The sequence below is a fragment of the Ochlerotatus camptorhynchus genome, unplaced genomic scaffold (genome assembly GCF_037179485.1).
Source record: "Ochlerotatus camptorhynchus isolate MF236.1 unplaced genomic scaffold, CSIRO-AGI_Acam_v1.1 ptg000325l, whole genome shotgun sequence".
Classification (NCBI taxonomy): Eukaryota; Metazoa; Arthropoda; class Insecta; order Diptera; family Culicidae; genus Ochlerotatus; species Ochlerotatus camptorhynchus.
The window spans coordinates 429,851-449,823 of NW_027040813.1; the positions used below are offsets into that span (position 1 = coordinate 429,851).

A 19,973-nucleotide genomic window follows, 5' to 3' on the forward strand; every position below is an offset into this window, starting at 1 on the left:
CGCACAATTGCAATACTTGTCCAGAGCTATAATTCACCTCAAACCCTCTGCTTTCCAGAGCTTTACTCGCATTCCCCATCACACCATTTTCGTGTGGTGAAAAGCTTCCACAAAACTGTCAAAGTCGAAACCCGTTTTCATCCAGTCATAATAATGTTGTTTTGTGTTTCTATTCGTCATCGTCGCTAGTCCGAGCTTGTAAAATTTGTGCAATAATTTTGTTCGTGTCCTCGTAGATAACTAAAAAAATGTTAGAATTCCTGAAAATAAACGACAAGCACTACATTGTCCAGATTCGGAAGGTGGACGATCAGCCGGTGGATAAAAGGGGCGATTGCTGCACTACAGTGCAGTGTAACTTGTTCGATTTGGCTCGGCTTTGGTGCGAAACGATATCCGTTGAGGACCTGATCGAACGGGAAAAGGTAAACAGAAAACAACGCAACAAGAAGAAGTGGAAAGGAACTCAAATTTTAAAGGGCCATCGCTTTAAAGACAGTGCCAAAGTGACGTTTCTTCACACAGACATGTTAACAGATCCTTGTAGGATTTTGTGGTGGAGTGAAAGAGTAAGAACAAGTTCCCCTATAGAGTTCTCCAGATGCACAAAAGTGTGCGTGAGACCGCGCGCTACCCTTTTAAGTAGTTGTGATATCGCGATACCTTTTTGTTTCTTCTTCTTCTTTATTTTTATGTATGGATGTTGGATTTTAGTGTTCGTGAGATTGCGCTTGGAGATCTCTATTGGAGTAAAAAGTTACAGAGCTCTCGTCAACGCGCGGGAAAATGAGTATGTGAGTTTGGCACTCAGTACTCACGCTCTTCCATCTGGGAATTTTAAATGAGATAGGGTGACCAGGATTTTTCGATCATCGATTTGCATGAAGCTTTGCATAATAATTATTATTTGTTATGGTCAATCATCAGGGATAAAGTAATGCCGCGGATAGATTTGCATGACAATCTATGAGCATGAGCATTATTTGTATAATAAATTATAAGCACATCCATGGTCACACTTGTATAGTTTGTGTATAGTTGTTGTATAGTGCTCATAATTTTTATACAAATAATGTTCATGCTCATCTCATAGATACAAGTGTCCGCGGCATAACTTTGCCACCTTGTGTCTGTGCTTATTGTGTTTCATGTGTGTTTTTGGGTGTCGGAATACTGTACCAAAAAATCATCCTCCATTCAAGCTTCAAACCATTCAAATCTAATAGCGAATTCGTTTATTATTCAGTTCCAACCTGGATCGGGTATCAAGATTGTGTCTGCTTGTTTTCTGACAAACGTCAGTTTGATCGTTTGTTTTTAAAACCCAGCTCAGGTTGAGGTTCGCACTGACAAAAAGTTCGGTTTCGCACTGGGTTGGAACTGGTTCCAACCCCGATAATAAACGAATTCGCTATAAAACGCCGCTTCGAATGATAGCTGCAACCGGATGACGGTTGTTTCGTAATCAGATGATGCTCCTCTCGAATACAGGATGAACATTGATACGAGAAGCGAACGGACCCCAGATGAAATACGTAATGCCTTCTGTGGAATGATTTTCATCCCAAATTGAAATGCATATGGTATTGGTTCAGCCCCATGACGCAAATCATCCACAAAACAATGATGTAAATAATTCCATCGAACGTCATTTGCTGATCTGAGCTGACAAACGAGGTGTTGTTGTTGTTGTTGTTCTTTATTAGTGACATTTTACATCCTGCGGATGCATTCATGTCAGTTAAATTGGTTTTTGTGTAAACAGTGTGTGGGTGTGTTCAGAGTGATGTGAAGGTGAGTGTTAGTGTTTACGATACAATTCAAAATTCACTTAGCTTTCTTATCGTTTGCTCGTTTCCTGGTTCATCGTCTGCATGCTCATCTCATGGTTTACACTAAAGAGCCTGTATTTATAAAGAGACGACATGTCAAAATTGGAACAATCGATTGTCTGTCAAAATCATAGTCATTCCAATCGAGCAGAAGACCTGTCAAATTGATAAGATGTCGCCTCTTTATAAATTCAGGCTCTTTAGTTTACACTTCTTCTTCATAAACGGGTACCATACATTAACGATATCATAGATGGTACGAACGTGGTAGTTAGGCGCTTCTTATGGTTATTGTTTATGCGGGTAGTAGTTATCGCTATCAGAGATGGTACAAACATTGGTAAACCGTGGAAACCGAAGATTGTCTATTTTGTGATGGAGGAAGATTATATCACTCGCCCAATCAGCGTCGCTGTCGAGGGGCTGTCAGCTTGAGTATTTTCGCTTCATATACCCGACTTGAAAAGGTGTGTTGAGTATTTTTTCGTATTTATGTATTTTTAAGTTTGGTGTATTTTTGTATTAAAGTGTATTAAATTCAGGGCCCTACAAAGTCACTTTAAATCGAAAATCATCAAGCGACGATGAAGCTGTCAACCATCACTTTCAATTGAAAGCCATTCTGTCTTCTGTTCGAGCAGATCCCCGTCAACATCAAAAGAACCACTTTCGATCAGTTTTCATGCTGTTTGTTTTGGCTTGACTCGTGTTCATTTCTTCTTTCATTGTCAAATGAACTTACTTTTGCATGCATTGAAGCGAAGCTGTTCGATCCAAATTCGTGCAGTTTTTATGACTTTTGTGAGATCTGTGCACGTGGATGTCAAATTAATCATTGTCGGGTGGTTTGTTTACCCTTCAATACGGGTATTTTTTTTAATCTGGGTGACGTCTAGAGATCAAAAATTGATATCCAACGCCATTTTGAAATCGAAGATGGCGGCTTCTGATTTACGAAATAGTGGAAATACAGTCAAATACACATCAATATTAGTATTTTTGTATTCGGTATGAAGTATACAGATCGAAAATTGACACACGACGCCATTTCAAATCCATGATGGCGGCTTCCGATTTTAAATTAAGTGGGAAATACTGTCAAATACCCATCAATATAGGTATTTTTGGAATCGGGATGGCGTCTAGAGGCCGGAAATCGATATCCGACGCCATTTTTAAATCCAATATGGTGGCTTCCTATTTCAGAAAAATGTGAAATGCTGATTCCGTCCCATGAATATGGGTATTTTTGGAATCGGGGTGATGTCTGGAGATTGAAAATTAATATCCAACGCCATTTTAAAATCCATGATGGCGGCTTCCGGTTTGAGAAAAAGTAGTAAATTCTATCAAATACCCATAAAAACGATTTATTTAGAATCAGGGTAAAGTCTAGAAGCCGGAAATCGATATCCGACGCCATCTTGTAATCCAAGCCGGTGGCTTCCGATTTGTGGAAAAGTGTCAAATATCCTAAAATATGGTTATTTTCATAGTGGGTGTTGGAGACAACTACCTAGCGAAGTACCCCTACTACTTCGTACGCCGCTAGGCTCGTACGTGGCAGCTTCGACTGTCACCCTGCGATGTCATCATGCGCAACGACACACACAAACACAAAAATAGTTGTCACCAGTAAATGAATAAAGTTGGACCAGTTCTTGTTTACGCGTTTTAACATTCCGGTTCCAATATCACCGTTTTATTGTATCCCGCGATACTGTTCCGCTTAGGCGGACATCGGCCACCCTGTAGAAGTGCGGTAATACAAAAATGGGGATGAGACGTAGATGCCGAAAAATGATGTCACACCGTCTTTAAATCCAAGATGGCGGCTTTGGTACAGAAAAACTGTGAAATACTGTCAAATACCGATCAATGTGGATTTTTTGGAATCGGGCTGACATTTTGAAGAAAGAAATCAATGTCCGACGCCGTCTTCAAATTCAAGATGGTGGCTTCCGATTTCAGAAGAAGTGTCAAATAGCCTACAAATGGCATCGAATATCGATTTTCATCATCTACGCGTCGTCCTCGTTCCGAAAACCCCGAAATAGATTTTAGGGTATTTGACACTTTTTGTGAAACTCGATGGCCGCCATATTGGAGTCCAACATAGCGTCGAATATCGATTTTTGGCATCTACGCGTTGTTACCGTTCCGAAAACAACCATATCTTAGGGTATTTGACACTCATAACACCAATGGCCACTATCTTGAATTCTAAAATGGCGTCGAATATCGATTTTCAGCATTTACGCGGCATCCTCGTTCCGAAAATACCCAATTGTAGAGTATTTTACACTTTTCCGAAACCCGATGGCCGCCATATTGGATTCCAAAATAACGTCGAATATCGATTTTCGGCACCTTCGCGTCGTCACCGTTCCGAAAATACCCGTATTGTAGGGTATTTGAGACTTTCCCTGACCCCGATGGCTGCCATCTTGGACTCCAGAATGGCCTCGTTAATTTAATTTTCGTTTAATATAAAATAATATATTATTACTACATATAATCCATCCCTATCGGCAACCGATATTGTGTGGATATTATCTGGATACTATAGTGACAAGTCGAATAAGCCCCGAATGGAAGTGAAAGTGGAAAAAACGAAGGAAGCAGTTTTCGAGTCATTCATTGCGTCAATTGAAACAAGTCTTTGCTTCAAATGAAATGAATTTAAGCACTTGACGAACGAAACAAGTGATAGTCCAGTCATGTTTGAAAAGAGGAATATTCATCATGGCTCGATAACAAGAAACACGATGACTTACACGAGAATGATATTGCTTGAAATGAAGCGATTTTGCGGAGAGTTCATTTTCTTTTCTTTGTTTCGAAAATGCATAACCCTGGCTAGCTGATCTTCTCGCTTCTGGAACTCATCCATCAACTTTTGCTTCACCAGCTCGATTGTGATGCCGTCGTCTGGTCGAGCCTCTAGAGCTTGCACAAGGCCGTCGTACGATTCCGGTAGGCTGTGCAGAATCATCGGCACCTTAAGCTCCGCATTTCCGTCAGGTGGTTGAACATACTTCCTCCTTCATCCAGATTTTTGCAGCACAGCCTCTTCAAAAGAGATACACGCGATGTAACTGTATTCTTCTCATAATGCTCCTTCAGGATATTACAGCGCACACGGGCACTTTAAGCGTTTCGCTAAGTCCAATGGTTGCTTTCACCTTCAAGTCGTCCTTCTTCCATCGACCCGTCACAGGATCCGGCTTTGCTTTTTCGATGAACCAAATCTCTTCCCGCGTCAGCAACTGTTCCATACGAAATTTCCATGGTATCCCAGTCAGTGCTGAGATTTGTCATTGTCATTAACAGACTTTCGCGCGATATTGACAAAATTGTTCGTCACATAGTCACTGACAGACTTGATCCTCAAAAAAACCTTCGTCAAAATCTCATTCATTTTTTCGTCAATGACAAAGAATCACCTGGTAACAAAAAGTGTAATTTAGTACATTCTGTGTCACATTATTGTTATCCAAGTAGATACTTGTTCACTAAAATGGATCCATGTAATTGTTTTGCTCAATTCATTTAATTTTGTTACAAATTTAGCTAATAAACAAATCTGCACATGTTCGTCACTGACACCATTGTCATTGACAATTGACATGGTTTGCCTTGACTATGACTGTTAGCTAAAATGAGTGACCAAAGCAGAATTGTCAATATCACCGTGTACTGTCGAGATTTTGCAGCACTGATCCCAGTTGGTGGTTGTCAGCATCTGGAAATTGAACTTTTCCGCCATCTTACAGCTGCAACTCGGGTGTACAAGTCTCTCTCAACACAAGTTTTCCTCGTCTACTGGCATTTTTTTACATTCGCAATGTCGTGTCACTCACTGGGTCCATAACCTATTGGCGTAATATGCAGTGGGAATGCTCAGATACTGTGAATAAACCGAATTAAAGAACACGAAAGGAACTATGGTTCTGTACTGCGTTTGTTATTGAACTTAAATTACAATCAAGGAATCAAAAAAAAATCACCAAATGGCAAAATGACAAGCGATCAACGAACCGAATTGTACTGGATAGGGTTAGTGTGTAATAGCAATGAGTAGAATCGCTTCACGATAGACCGTATGTAAACGGGATCTGATTGGTTTGGGAATTTTTATAAAGCTAGATGTATAAATATGAGGTACCTCAGCTCGTTGACGGCATTCTTATGACGGACTGTGGAGAGAGCGGACCACCAGCCAGAAGGTATAGCGGCACTAGCGGACCAACAGAGAGAGCAGCAGATTCGTGGAACCGTGACTGAGGTTGGAAACCTCGGTTCAGTCACGACAATGGCGCAACTCGGTAAGTGAAAACCATCCTCTTTCTTGCGAGGATGCTACTGGCGCTCCCTGAGAAGGCAGTTGAAATTCCCGTGAGAGGGTAGAAGAAATTCTTCCGAGAAGGTAGAAGAAATTACTCCGAGAAGTAAGAAGAAATTCCTCCGAGAAGTTAGAAGAAATCCCTCCGAGAAGGTAGAAGAAATTCATCCGAGAAGTTTGAAAAATTCCTCCGAGAAGGTAGAAGAAATTCTTTCGAAAAGGTAGAAGAAATTCTTCTGATAAGGTAGAAGAAATTCCTCCGAGAAGTTAGGAGAAATCCCTCCGAGAAGGTAGAAGAAATTCTTCCGAAAAGGTAGAAGAAATTCTTCTGATAAGGTAGAAGAAATTCCTCCGAGAAGGTAGAAGAAATTCTTCCGATAAGGTAGAAGAAATTTTTCCGAGAAGGTAGAAGAAATTTCTCCGAGAAGGTAGAATAAATTCCTCCGAGAAGTTAGAAGAAATTCCTTCGAGAAGGTAGAAGAAATTCCTTCGAGAAGGTAGAAGAAATTCTTTCGAAAAGGTAGAAGAAATTCTTCTGATAAGGTAGAAGAAATTCCTCCGAGAAGTTAGGAGAAATCCCTCCGAGAAGGTAGAAGAAATTCTTCCGAAAAGGTAGAAGAAATTCTTCTGATAAGGTAGAAGAAATTTCTCCGAGAAGGTAGAATAAATTCCTCCGAGAAGTTAGAAGAAATTCCTTCGAGAAGGTAGAAGAAATTCCTTCGAGAAGGTAGAAGAAATTCTTCCGATAAAGTAGAAGAAATCCCTCCGAAAAGGTAGAAGAAATTCCTCCGAGAAGTTTAAAAAAAATCCTCCAAAAAGGTAGAAGAAATTCTTCCGAGAAGGTAAAAGAAATTCCTACGGTAAGTTAGAAGAAATCCCTCCGAGAAGGTAGAAGAAATTCATCCGAGAAGTTTGAAAAATTCCTCCGAGAAGGTAGAAGAAATTCTTTCGAAAAGGTAGAAGAAATTCTTCTGATAAGGTAGAAGAAATTCCTCCGAGAAGTTAGGAGAAATCCCTCCGAGAAGGTAGAAGAAATTCTTCCGAAAAGGTAGAAGAAATTCTTCTGATAAGGTAGAAGAAATTTCTCCGAGAAGGTAGAATAAATTCCTCCGAGAAGTTAGAAGAAATTCCTTCGAGAAGGTAGAAGAAATTCCTTCGAGAAGGTAGAAGAAATTCTTCCGATAAAGTAGAAGAAATCCCTCCGAAAAGGTAGAAGAAATTCCTCCGAGAAGTTTAAAAAAAATCCTCCAAAAAGGTAGAAGAAATTCTTCCGAGAAGGTAAAAGAAATTCCTACGGTAAGTTAGAAGAAATCCCTCCGAGAAGGTAGAAGAAATTCCTCCAAAAAGGTAGAAAAAATTCTTCCGAGAAGGTAGAAGAGATTCCTCCGAGAAGTTTGAAAAAAATCCTCCAAAAAGGTAGAAGAAATTCTTCCGAGAAAGTAGAAGAAATTCCTCCGAGAAGTTAGAAAAAATTCCTCCGAGAAGTTTGAAAAAATTCCTCCAAAAAGGTAGAAAAAAATCTTCCGAGAAGGTGAAAGAAATTCCTCCGAGAAGTTAGAAGAAATTCCTCCGATAAGGTAGAATAAATTTCTCCGAGAAGTTAGAAGAAATTCCTCCGAGAAGCTAGAAGAAATCCCTCCGAGAAGGTAGAAGAAATTCATCCGAGAAGTTTGAAAAATTCCTCCGAGAAGGTAGAAGAAATTCCTCCGGGAAGGTAGAATAAATTCCTCCGAGAAGTTAGAAGAAATTCCTCCGAGAAGTTAGGAGAAATCCCGCCGAGAAGGTAGAAGAAATTCCTCCGATAAGGTAGAAGAAATTCTTCCGATAAGGTAGAAGAAATTTCTCCGAGAAGGTAGAAGAAATTCTTCCGATAAGGTAGAAGAAATTTTTCCGAGAAGTTAGAATAAATTCCTCCGAGGAAGTAGAAGAAATTTCTCCGAGAAGTTAGAATAAATTCCTCCGAGAAGTTAGATGAAATTCCTCCGAGAAGGTAGAAGAAATTCCTCCGAGAAGTTAAAATAAATTCTTCCGAGAAGCTAGAAGAAATCCCTCCGAGAAGGTAGAAGAAATTCCTCCGAGAAGTTAGAAGAAATTCCTCCGAGGAAGTAGAAGAAATTCCTCTGAAAAGGTAGAAGAAATTTCTCCAAGAAGGTAGCAGAAATTCCTCCGAGGAAGTAGAAGAAATTCCTCCGAAAAGGTAGAAGAAATTTCTCCAAGAAGGTAGCAGAAATTCCTCCGAGGAAGTAGAAGAAATTTCTCCGAGAAGTTAGAATAAATTCCTCCGAGAAGTTAGATGAAATTCCTCCGAGAAGGTAGAAGAAATTCCTCCGAGAAGTTAGAATAAATTCCTCCGAGAAGCTAGAAGAAATCCCTCCGAGAAGTTTGAAAAATTCCTCCGAGAAGGTAGAAGAAATTCATCCGGGAAGGTAGAAGAAATTCCTCCGAGAAGTTAGAAGAAATTCCTCCGAGAAGTTAGGAGAAATCCCGCCGAGAAGTTAGAAGAAATTCCTCCGAAAAGGTAGAAGAAATTTCTCCAAGAAGGTAGCAGAAATTCCTCCGAGGAAGTAGAAGAAATTTCTCCGAGAAGTTAGAATAAATTCCTCCGAGAAGTTAGATGAAATTCCTCCGAGAAGGTAGAAGAAATTCCTCCGAGAAGTTAGAATAAATTCCTCCGAGAAGCTAGAAGAAATCCCTCCGAGAAGGTAGAAAAAAATCATTCGAGAAGTTTGAAAAATTCCTCCGAGAAGGTAGAAGAAATTCCTCCGGGAAGGTAGAAGAAATTCCTCCGAGAAGTTAGGAGAAATCCCGCCGAGAAGTTAGAAGAAATTCCTCCGAAAAGGTAGAAGAAATTTCTCCAAGAAGGTAGCAGAAATTCCTCCGAGGAAGTAGAAGAAATTACTCCGAGAAGTAAGAAGAAATTCCTCCGAGAAGTTAGAAGAAATCCCTCCGAGAAGGTAGAAGAAATTCATCCGAGAAGTTTGAAAAATTCCTCCGAGAAGGTAGAAGAAATTCTTCCGAAAAGGTAGAAGAAATTCTTCTGATAAGGTAGAAGAAATTCCTCCGAGAAGTTAGGAGAAATCCCTCCGAGAAGGTAGAAGAAATTCTTCCGAAAAGGTAGAAGAAATTCTTCTGATAAGGTAGAAGAAATTCCTCCGAGAAGGTAGAAGAAATTCTTCCGATAAGGTAGAAGAAATTTTTCCGAGAAGGTAGAAGAAATTTCTCCGAGAAGGTAGAATAAATTCCTCCGAGAAGTTAGAAGAAATTCCTTCGAGAAGGTAGAAGAAATTCCTTCGAGAAGGTAGAAGAAATTCTTCCGATAAAGTAGAAGAAATTTCTCCGAGAAGGTAGAAGAAATTTCTCCGAGAAGGTAGAAGAAATCCCTCCGAAAAGGTAGAAGAAATTCTTCCGAGAAGGTAAAAGAAATTCCTACGGTAAGTTAGAAGAAATCCCTCCGAGAAGGTAGAAGAAATTCCTCCAAAAAGGTAGAAAAAATTCTTCCGAGAAGGTAGAAGAGATTCCTCCGAGAAGTTTGAAAAAAATCCTCCAAAAAGGTAGAAGAAATTCTTCCGAGAAAGTAGAAGAAATTCCTCCGAGAAGTTAGAAAAAAATCCTCCGAGAAGTTTAAAAAAATTCCTCCAAAAAGGTAGAAGAAATTCTTCCGAGAAGGTAAAAGAAATTCCTACGGTAAGTTAGAAGAAATCCCTCCGAGAAGGTAGAAGAAATTCCTCCAAAAAGGTAGAAAAAATTCTTCCGAGAAGGTAGAAGAGATTCCTCCGAGAAGTTTGAAAAAAATCCTCCAAAAAGGTAGAAGAAATTCTTCCGAGAAAGTAGAAGAAATTCCTCCGAGAAGTTAGAAAAAATTCCTCCGAGAAGTTTAAAAAAATTCCTCCAAAAAGGTAGAAGAAATTCTTCCGAGAAGGTAAAAGAAATTCCTACGGTAAGTTAGAAGAAATCCCTCCGAGAAGGTAGAAGAAATTCCTCCAAAAAGGTAGAAAAAATTCTTCCGAGAAGGTAGAAGAGATTCCTCCGAGAAGTTTGAAAAAAATCCTCCAAAAAGGTAGAAGAAATTCTTCCGAGAAAGTAGAAGAAATTCCTCCGAGAAGTTAGAAAAAATTCCTCCGAGAAGTTAGAAGAAATCCCTCCGAAAAGGTAGAAGAAATTCCTCCGAGAAGTTTGAAAAAATTCCTCCAAAAAGGTAGAAAAAAATCTTCCGAGAAGGTAGAAGAAATTCCTCCGAGAAGTTAGAAGAAATTCCTCCGATAAGGTAGAATAAATTTCTCCGAGAAGTTAGAAGAAATTCCTTCGCGAAGGTAGAAGAAATTCTTCCGAGAAGGTAGAAGAAATTCCTCCGAGAAGGTAGAAGAAATTCCTCCGAGAAGGTAGAAGAAATTCATCCGAGAAGTTAGGAGAAATCCCGCCGAGAAGTTAGAAGAAATTCCTCCGAAAAGGTAGAAGAAATTTCTCCAAGAAGGTAGCAGAAATTCCTCCGAGGAAGTAGAAGAAATTACTCCGAGAAGTAAGAAGAAATTCCTCCGAGAAGTTAGAAGAAATCCCTCCGAGAAGGTAGAAGAAATTCATCCGAGAAGTTTGAAAAATTCCTCCGAGAAGGTAGAAGAAATTCATCCGGGAAGGTAGAAGAAATTCCTCCGAGAAGTTAGAAGAAATTCCTCCGAGAAGTTAGGAGAAATCCCGCCGAAAAGTTAGAAGAAATTCCTCCGAAAAGGTAGAAGAAATTTCTCCAAGAAGGTAGCAGAAATTCCTCCGAGGAAGTAGAAGAAATTACTCCGAGAAGTAAGAAGAAATTCATCCGAGAAGTTTGAAAAATTCCTCCGAGAAGGTAGAAGAAATTCTTCCGAAAAGGTAGAAGAAATTCTTCTGATAAGGTAGAAGAAATTCTTCCGAGAAGTTAGGAGAAATCCCTCCGAGAAGGTAGAAGAAATTCTTCCGAAAAGGTAGAAGAAATTCTTCTGATAAGGTAGAAGAAATTCCTCCGAGAAGGTAGAAGAAATTCTTCCGATAAGGTAGAAGAAATTTTTCCGAGAAGGTAGAAGAAATTTCTCCGAGAAGGTAGAATAAATTCCTCCGAGAAGTTAGAAGAAATTCCTTCGAGAAGGTAGAAGAAATTCCTTCGAGAAGGTAGAAGAAATTCTTCCGATAAAGTAGAAGAAATTTCTCCGAGAAGGTAGAAGAAATTTCTCCGAGAAGGTAGAAGAAATCCCTCCGAAAAGGTAGAAGAAATTCCTCCGAGGAAGTAGAAGAAATTTCTCCGAGAAGTTAGAATCAATTCCTCCGAGAAGTTAGATGAAATTCCTCCGAGAAGGTAGAAGAAATTCCTCCGAGAAGTTAAAATAAATTCCTCCGAGAAGCTAGAAGAAATCCCTCCGAGAAGGTAGAAGAAATTCCTCCGAGAAGTTAGAAGAAATTCCTCCGAGGAAGTAGAAGAAATTCCTCCGAAAAGGTAGAAGAAATTTCTCCAAGAAGGTAGCAGAAATTCCTCCGAGGAAGTAGAAGAAATTCCTCCGAAAAGGTAGAAGAAATTTCTCCAAGAAGGTAGCAGAAATTCCTCCGAGGAAGTAGAAGAAATTCCTCCGAGAAGTTAGAATAAATTCCTCCGAGAAGCTAGAAGAAATCCCTCCGAGAAGGTAGAAGAAATTCATCCGAGAAGTTTGAAAAATTCCTCCGAGAAGGTAGAAGAAATTCATCCGGGAAGGTAGAAGAAATTCCTCCGAGAAGTTAGAAGAAATTCCTCCGAGAAGTTAGGAGAAATCCCGCCGAGAAGTTAGAAGAAATTCCTCCGAAAAGGTAGAAGAAATTTCTCCAAGAAGGTAGCAGAAATTCCTCCGAGGAAGTAGAAGAAATTTCTCCGAGAAGTTAGAATAAATTCCTCCGAGAAGTTAGATGAAATTCCTCCGAGAAGGTAGAAGAAATTCCTCCGAGAAGTTAGAATAAATTCCTCCGAGAAGCTAGAAGAAATCCCTCCGAGAAGGTAGAAAAAATTCATCCGAGAAGTTTGAAAAATTCCTCCGAGAAGGTAGAAGAAATTCCTCCGGGAAGGTAGAAGAAATTCCTCCGAGAAGTTAGGAGAAATCCCGCCGAGAAGGTAGAAGAAATTCTTCCGAAAAGGTAGAAGAAATTCTTCTGATAAGGTAGAAGAAATTCCTCCGCTAAGGTAGAAGAAATTTCTCCGAGAAGGTAGAAGAAATTCTTCCGATAAGGTAGAAGAAATTTCTCCGAGAAGGTAGAAGAAATTCTTCCGATAAGGTAGAAGAAATTTTTCCGAGAAGGTAGAAGAAATTTCTCCGAGAAGGTAGAATAAATTCCTCCGAGAAGTTAGAAGAAATTCCTTCGAGAAGGTAGAAGAAATTCTTCCGAGAAGGTAGAAGAAATTCCTCCGATAAAGTAGAAGAAATTTCTCCGAGAAGGTAGAAGAAATCCCTCCGAAAAGGTAGAAGAAATTCCTCCGAGAAGTTTGAAAAAATTCCTCCAAAAAGGTAGAAGAAATTCTTCCGAGAAGGTAAAAGAAATTCCTCCGATAAAGTAGAAGAAATCCCTCCGAGAAGTTAGAAGAAATCCCTCCGAGAAGGTAGAAAAAATTCTTCCGAGAAAGTAGAAGAAATTCCTCCGAGAAGTTAGACGAAATCCCTCCGAGAAGGTAAAGGGTGTCCACGATGAAATTGCCACACTATGAAATTGTTCTAACTTTTTAACCGTTGGGTAGAATTTAATGAAAATTTGGGTGGATTTAGTTCATAGTGCATTATTTACATCCTGCAAGTTTTAAAGTCCTGTGATCAAAACTCGCGGAAATGGAGTCGAAAGAACAGCTCGTGCGTGATAAAATCTTGCGCATTCATCACGAGAACAAGGATCTCTCGCATCGTTCCATCGCTAAAACGTTGGGAATCGCGAATTCCACGGTGTCGCGAGTGATTAAGCGGTTCGAGGAACGGTTGACCACCGATAGGAAGCCCAGAAGTGAAGGAAAAAGTATTCCGTACAACACCAAAAATCACAACCGCGTAGTTGGGGCCTTCAACCGAAATCCGAACGCCTCCGTTAGGGATGTGGCTAAGAAGCTGCACCTAAGCCGAAGTTTTGTCCAGAAGGCCAAAACTAAGGCTGGGCTTCGAACGTTCAAGGTACAAAAGGCCCCTAATCGCGACGAGAAGCAGAACAAGTCCGCCAAAACCCGTGCCAGGAAGTTGTACCTCAACATGCTGACGAAAGTTGAATGCTGCATCATGGACGACGAAACATATGTGAAGGCCGACTTCAAACAGATCCCCGGCAACCTGTTTTTCACGGCCAAGGATAAGTTCAGCGTTCCGGAGCATGTCCGCACTCAGAAGATGTCCAAATTTGCGAAGAAATTCCTGGTTTGGCAAGCCATCTGTACGTGCGGGAAGCGGAGTGCACCTTTCGTGACCCAGGACACGATGAACGGATAGGTGTACATAAAAGAGTGCCTCCAGAAGCAGCTGCTTCCTCTCCTGAAGGCCCACAACGTCCCAACAATCTTCTGGCCGGATTTGGCCTCATGCCACTACTCCAAGGACGTGATGAAGTGGTATGCGGACAATAAGGTCAATTTCGTGCCGAAAATGTTCAACCCTCCCAACACTCCGGAGCTCCGCCCCATCGAGAAGTACTGGGCGATTATGAAGCAGCACCTTCTTAAACGACCTAAGGTAGTGAAGACAGTCGAGGAACTGAAGAAAGTATGGGTTTACATGCAAAAAACGGTTGATTCACAGGTTGTGCAGAATCTTATGGCCGGGGTTAAGGCCAAGGTGCGGGCATTTGCGTATGGACTGTAAATAAAATATGAGTTAAATGGTAAAATGAAGTTTAATAGTTATTTCTCAATCCCTGAAAATTTGATGGCAATCGGATAAAAACTCGAATTTTGCGAATCAATTTTGTGTGTGGCAATTTCATCGTGGACACCCTTTAGAAGAAATTCCTCCGATATGGTAGAAGAAATCCCTCCGAGAAGTTAGTAGAAATTCCTCCGAGAAGTTTGAAAAAATTCCTCCAAAAAGGTAGAAGAAATTCTTCCGAGAAGTTAGAAGAAATCCCTCCGAGAAGGTAGAAAAAATTCTTCCGAGAAAGTAGAAGAAATTCCTCCGAGAAGTTAGACGAAATCCCTCCGAGAAGGTAGAAGAAATTCCTCCGATATGGTAGAAGAAATTTCTCCGAGAAGGTAGAAGAAATTTCTCCGAGATGGTAGAAGAAATTTCCGAGAAGTTAGATGCAATTCCTCCGAGAAGTTAGAAGAAATTCCTCCGAGAAGGTAGAAGAAATCCCTCCGAGAAGTAAGATGCAATTCCTCCGAGAAGTTAGAAGAAATTCCTCCGAGAAGTTAGAAGAAATTCCTCCGAGAAGGTAGAAGAAATTCCTCCGAGAAGTTAGAAGAAATTCCTCCGAGAAGTTAGAAGAAATTCCTCCGAGAAGGTAGAAGAAATTCTCCCGAGAAGGCAGAAGAAATTCCTCCGAGAAGGTAAAAGAAATTCTTCCGAGAAGGTAGAAGAAACTCCTCCCAGAAGGTAGAAGAAATTCCTCCGAGAAGTTAGAAGAAATCCCTTCGAGAAGGTAGAAGAAATTCTTCCGAAAAGTTAGAAAAAATTTCTCCAAGAAGGTAGAAGAAATTCTTCCGAGAAGGTGAAAGAAATTCTTCCGAGAAGGTAGAAGAAATTTCTCCAAGAAGGTAGAAAAAAATCCTCCGAGAAGTTAGAATAAATTCCTCCGAGAAGTTAGAAAAAATCCCTCCGAGAAGGTAGAACAAATTCTTCCGAGAAGGTAGGTGAAACTCCCCCGATAGGGTTGATGCAATGCCACGAAAGGGTTGATAAATTGCCCCCGATCCTCAATTTCGGAGTGTAGGAGGTGGGAAGAATGTAGTAGATAGAGTTAGTGTGGAATAGAAATGAGTAGAATCAAGTAAGCGTGAAGCGTGATAGACCGTATGTATACGGGATCTGATTGGTTCGGGAATTTTGATACAGCTAGATGTATAAGTATGAGGTACCCAAGCTCGTTGACGGCATTCTTATGTCGGACTGTGGAGAGTGCGGACGACGAGCAAAGGACCACCATCAGACGGGATAGCGGCACTAGTGGAACCATGACCAAGGCTGGAAACCTCGGTTCAGTCACGAAGTCACGACACGAATGATAACGCTATGCCAAGGGATTTTTTTGTTATGTCCTTTTTCGACTCAGATCAAGCTATGTCCTCATCCGTGTATATCGCAACAAAGCAGGCAAGCAATATATCATTGACCTTCTACCACTCCGATCGAGCTATGTTACAGAGCGAGTTTGTCATGGTAGTCGTAGCAACCGGTTTGTCTGTATCGTTGGTTGCTTTATGGGTTTGGAATCGCTGATTACAATAGATAGGTTTGTTTTTATTATGCTCTTCGCAGCAGTGCTGCCAGTTTTACCTCACGGTGTACATCATCCGCAGACAGTAGCGTCGTCAACAAACCCAACACCAAGATCTTCTGGGAAGTTTCAGAAGGTTCCGAATTCGTATCCTACATTGACGATTCATACGACCATAGACCCGTTGTGCGCCTTTAAATTTGATGTCAAGACTGCATTTCTTCACGGTGATTTAGTCGAACTCAAAAAAAATTCTTAACGCATGCTTCTAACCGCGCTTATGACGTCAGTGGAATACATATTAAGTAAATCACATTCGTAAAACCCATACACCATACATGAACTGGAATAATGATAACAGTAAATCTAGCTCGTTCATGGAATCACCGTTTCAGAATAATCAATTATCGATATAAACTTCAAGTGGTGTTTACCACCTGTCGGAGCTGATAATCTCAATGTTCCGCATTGTTCATTGGAAACAGTATACCTTGATATCAATAACCGCCGCCGTAATATGTTTGAGTCAACATCCTAACCCAATCTTCCACCATACTACAGAAATCCGATGCCATCATCCAATATACACCGGAAATCGTAAACGAGACCATCCTGGCCCGTAAGGCAGACGATTTCAGCATAAGCCAAGGATGCGAAGATTCCATCTGCGGAGATCTCTTTCTCCGACTGAAGTACTACGTGCAAAGCTATCCCGTCACGTTCACCCTGCGGTTAAAAGTCGCTTCCACCGAAGAGGTTCGTTTCGAATGAATTAGTTGAAATTTGAATCTGAAAATGTTGTTTTCCTCAAAAAGCTTGCAGAAAATGTTCTACTTCCAACGTGGCGAACGCTGCTGCTACTGTATGAGGAAAATTGCTCCCTCAAGGACATTATCATCAAGAAGGATATCGAAATCGAACAGTACAAGGTCGAAGGAGCTGTCCTCAAAAGAAGTACGTATTCCACGATAGGTGTCGCTACTGAGAAAGTTTAAAGATAACAATGTTTGTTCGATTGAAAGGTCTGGTAGCGACGAACAAATTCGATGAATGCAAGTTTGCCGAAAACTTCCCGCTGTCTGCTGCCGAAGAGGGCTTGAGAATACGAGAGCTGATCAAAAGCAAGGACCGACGGGGGAATCTTATGAAACAATTGAAAATCAAGTCCAAGGATCCATCAACCGAATCGGGAAGCCCCATCAAGAATGCGACAGTTGGTAAGGCCGTGCTGACACCGACCAGGAAGAGTCCCGGCGGTCGAGCCAAGGGACTGGATGCGATCTACGCGAAGCAGAGGTTGGTTTATTTAAGTCGCTGTTGCATTGCGATTGCAGCTTTTGGATTTGTTATTTTAGGATACCGAAGCCCATTTCAGTGTCTTCTCTATCGCTGAAGCGTCTTCAAGTGGATCAAGGCGATGAAGAAGATAAGGAAGGAATTCTGGACGAAAGCCAAACCAGCATCAACAAAAGCGATTTGAGCAACACATCAGGGATGGTGAAAGTCAGAAAAATTACTAAGTTATAGGAAAGTTGCGTGTGTTTTTTAAAGTGTGTTTTAATCAGTCATTTTTTACGAAATAAATTATAGTATATTTTATTCATATAGCGAATTCGTTTATTATCGGTGTTGACACAAGTGCGAAACCGAACTTTCTGTCAGTGCGAACCTCAACCTGAGGTAAGTTTTAAAAACAAACGATCAATCTTGATATCCGATCCAGATTGGCATTCGTTAATAGTTCGCTTTCATTTCACAGCCATTAACAGACCAACGATTATAATTCCTGTGCTAATGAGTCTATGACCTGAATTTGCTGCAGCTATCTGCGATCGAATCCAGTCCCATTCAGTACGGATGCTCACAAAAGTCGTAATCTCCGGTCCACACTTGTCAGGTCTACCCATCAAAATTCCTGACAGCGATCCGTCGCATAGCAGAGGCGCTCCGGTGTCCCAGAAGCAGACTCCACCACCTTTTTCGTTTGCAGCGCTGGTACAAATCATGCTATCCTGGCACTTTTCTTTTGAAATGTTCACATACACTTCCTGAAGTCGGTCCTTCGGTTTGCCATCGGTACTGTTCGCTCCCCAACCTACCACAATGCACCGTTTGTTCGCATCTTGGACGAACTCGTTCAGGACCCCTAGTCTCAATCCAGCCACCCCCCGTTTCAGCTTCAACATCGCCAAATGTCCGCCATTCTGTAACCAAATTTGCTCAGCTTCTGCGTCAACCGAACCGCTAGCATTCGTTCTGGATGTAGTTCCCAGAACCAAACTCAATTCTTCCGGTATTCGTGAGCCGCTTCCGTTCAGCACGCACTCGGTACTGGTCAATACGGCTTTCGGCGAAACTAGGACCCCCTGACAGAAGAAGCCATCCCCGAAGGCCGGATTTTCCAACGAGTTCAATCGAATCGATACCATGTACGGGAAGTCCTCCAAGGGAGCATCCGTTCCGCCTATGATTCGTGTCACCGTTGTCACCGAACCGCGTACTGTTGCCATCAACAGAGCTACGAGCGAAATAGTTACGTATGATATCATTTTCCCACTTCTGGGACCGAGGCCGCGACCGAAACTGAACACAAAGTTGTTTGATAAAATGTCTTGGGCTCAGTTGTTATCTTGAAAGAGATAGGCGAAACAACGACCACCGCGCTTGGTGGCTTTCTTCAGTGTTGAAGTTATGAATCAAGTGTTCGTAAATAAAAATCATCCGTCGCAGATCTTGATTTCAAAACATTTATTGGCTTAAATACATCACATCCATGAAAGTAAATAAATTAACTTATCTAACCTTACTTCAACGCAAACAAAACCACAATCGGCATCATCACCACCCAAATCTGGACTATTGCGTGCGAGGCACCGCCACCGCCACCACCACCGCCTCCACCTCCGCCCCCACCAGTACCTCCGCCCCCACCAGTTCCTCCTCCAGGTGGAACCACCTGTGACTGAGTCCTATTGGTAATCCAGCTCCTATGGTACACCGTATCGATAAAGATCGAAGTTTCGTTCAACCCACCACAACTGCCCACAGCTACGACCGTCAGTATACCTTGTAGTCTCGCATCGCACACTAGTGGAGCACCCTGATCCCCGGTGCATGCTCCTTTACCTACCGCTAGATCCCCGGCACATATCAAATCCCCACGCAACGTCACATTCCCATTGGCTCGTGTGCAGTACGTTGCATTGCTCGGTTGAATCCGGACATCCAGTCTCTGCAGCGTTGCCGACGGTCTCGAAACCGTAGTATTCGAACCCCAACCGCACATTGTACAGGTACGGTTGACAACCGTATCCGCCGTGGCCAACTGTATCGGAGCCAGGGAGGCCGAATTCTGCACCGTTGCGCTCAACCGAAGTACGGCCACGTCGTTGAGTCGAACACTCGGCGAATATTGCGGATGTGGCCATACCGCTGTCACACTGCGAACCATCGCACCAGAACTATTAGTATTAGCCAGACTGCCCAGTACTAGCTGGAACTCGGAAGCATTTCGAACCACGTTTCCGTTATAAACGCACTGAGCCGCCGTTAGGATATCCTGATTGCTGATCAGCGCACCGTTGCACAGGAAGTCTTTACCAACCAGCCGGATGGCAACGGCATGGGGACAAACATTACCAGTTGCATTCGAACCTCCCACGATTCGAGGCTGCCATTCGGAGGCATCAACCGCCACGAGGCACAAAATCGCGATAACGCAGGAAAACGCTTCCGACCACGGCATTACAATGATTTTGATTGTCGATTCACTTGATGCAAACTGAAGCTTAAGGGCAACCAAAGGCTAATTTAAAGGCAATATATTTTGAGCTCCTTTGTAATGGACGGGGGTGGTATCTTATCACCGGAGTTGATAAGAGCCTATTAACCTCGTGAATCAATATTCGGTGGTTGTTTGATGGGGTAGGTACGTCATGTTAGTGTTTGTAGTCAAGTCATTGTGCACGGGAACGTTCTTCTAATTACACGAGAAAGTACGCAGCTTCAGCCGGAAGAAATTGTATGACTAATAACTTTCCAGTCAACGTTTGAACCGTTGGGAGCCAATCCCGAACAACCATTTCGTAAAATTTCTCTAATTTTCGATACATCGATCTTCAAAGACATCGATTAGAAAAGTCGATAGCGATCGTCGCCATTACATGAAGAAATGAAAAAGATACTAAAGTCCCAAGCGCAATGACAGAGGAAAAGTCCGATCTTAGCCAGATTGAAACCTATTAGTAGTTAGAATTATAGTCGCTATATTCATATTCTGGCGGATAGAATTTCGATCTATCATAAAGCGGAACCAATTTCAATATATGTTAGACCAACAATTGAAAAGGTATACTATGAACTTTTATAAACAAAACGATGATTATTCTTTCTTCGCCAATCGAACGGAA

General features: G+C 41.6%; 3 protein-coding genes across 3 annotated transcripts; 1 reads left to right on the forward strand and 2 right to left on the reverse strand.

Moving 5' to 3' along the window:
* Positions 1–187: 187 nt before the first annotated feature.
* Positions 188–17,170, forward strand: LOC135708065 (non-homologous end-joining factor 1-like). Its single transcript, XM_065230012.1, has 5 exons — positions 188–425; positions 16,126–16,320; positions 16,380–16,518; positions 16,587–16,860; positions 16,920–17,170. The coding sequence occupies exons 1-5, from the start codon at positions 249–251 to the stop codon at positions 17,089–17,091; spliced, it is 957 nt and encodes a 318-aa protein (XP_065086084.1). The 5' UTR covers positions 188–248; the 3' UTR covers positions 17,092–17,170.
* Positions 17,171–17,306: 136 nt separating this feature from the next.
* Positions 17,307–18,131, reverse strand: LOC135708071 (myeloblastin-like). The gene has a single exon (XM_065230016.1). The coding sequence runs from the start codon at positions 18,111–18,113 to the stop codon at positions 17,313–17,315; it is 801 nt and encodes a 266-aa protein (XP_065086088.1). The 5' UTR covers positions 18,114–18,131; the 3' UTR covers positions 17,307–17,312.
* A 236-nt stretch (positions 18,132–18,367) lies between these two features.
* LOC135708072 (trypsin alpha-3-like) lies at positions 18,368–19,345 on the reverse strand. Its single transcript, XM_065230017.1, has one exon. The coding sequence runs from the start codon at positions 19,307–19,309 to the stop codon at positions 18,368–18,370; it is 942 nt and encodes a 313-aa protein (XP_065086089.1). The 5' UTR covers positions 19,310–19,345.
* Positions 19,346–19,973: the final 628 nt, after the last annotated feature.

Excerpts from the sequence above, each read along its gene's own strand:
- LOC135708072 (XM_065230017.1), bottom strand. The coding sequence starts at position 19,309 with ATGCCGTGGTCGGAAGCGTTTTCCTGCGTTATCGCGATTTTGTGCCTC.
- LOC135708065 (XM_065230012.1), top strand. The coding sequence starts at position 249 with ATGTTAGAATTCCTGAAAATAAACGACAAGCACTACATTGTCCAGATT. Across the intron at positions 426-16,125 it reads ACCTGATCGAACGGGAAAAG|AAATCCGATGCCATCATCCA; the intron begins GTAAACAGAAAA and ends ACCATACTACAG. Across the intron at positions 16,519-16,586 it reads AGGAGCTGTCCTCAAAAGAA|GTCTGGTAGCGACGAACAAA; the intron begins GTACGTATTCCA and ends TTCGATTGAAAG.
- LOC135708071 (XM_065230016.1), bottom strand. The coding sequence starts at position 18,113 with ATGATATCATACGTAACTATTTCGCTCGTAGCTCTGTTGATGGCAACA.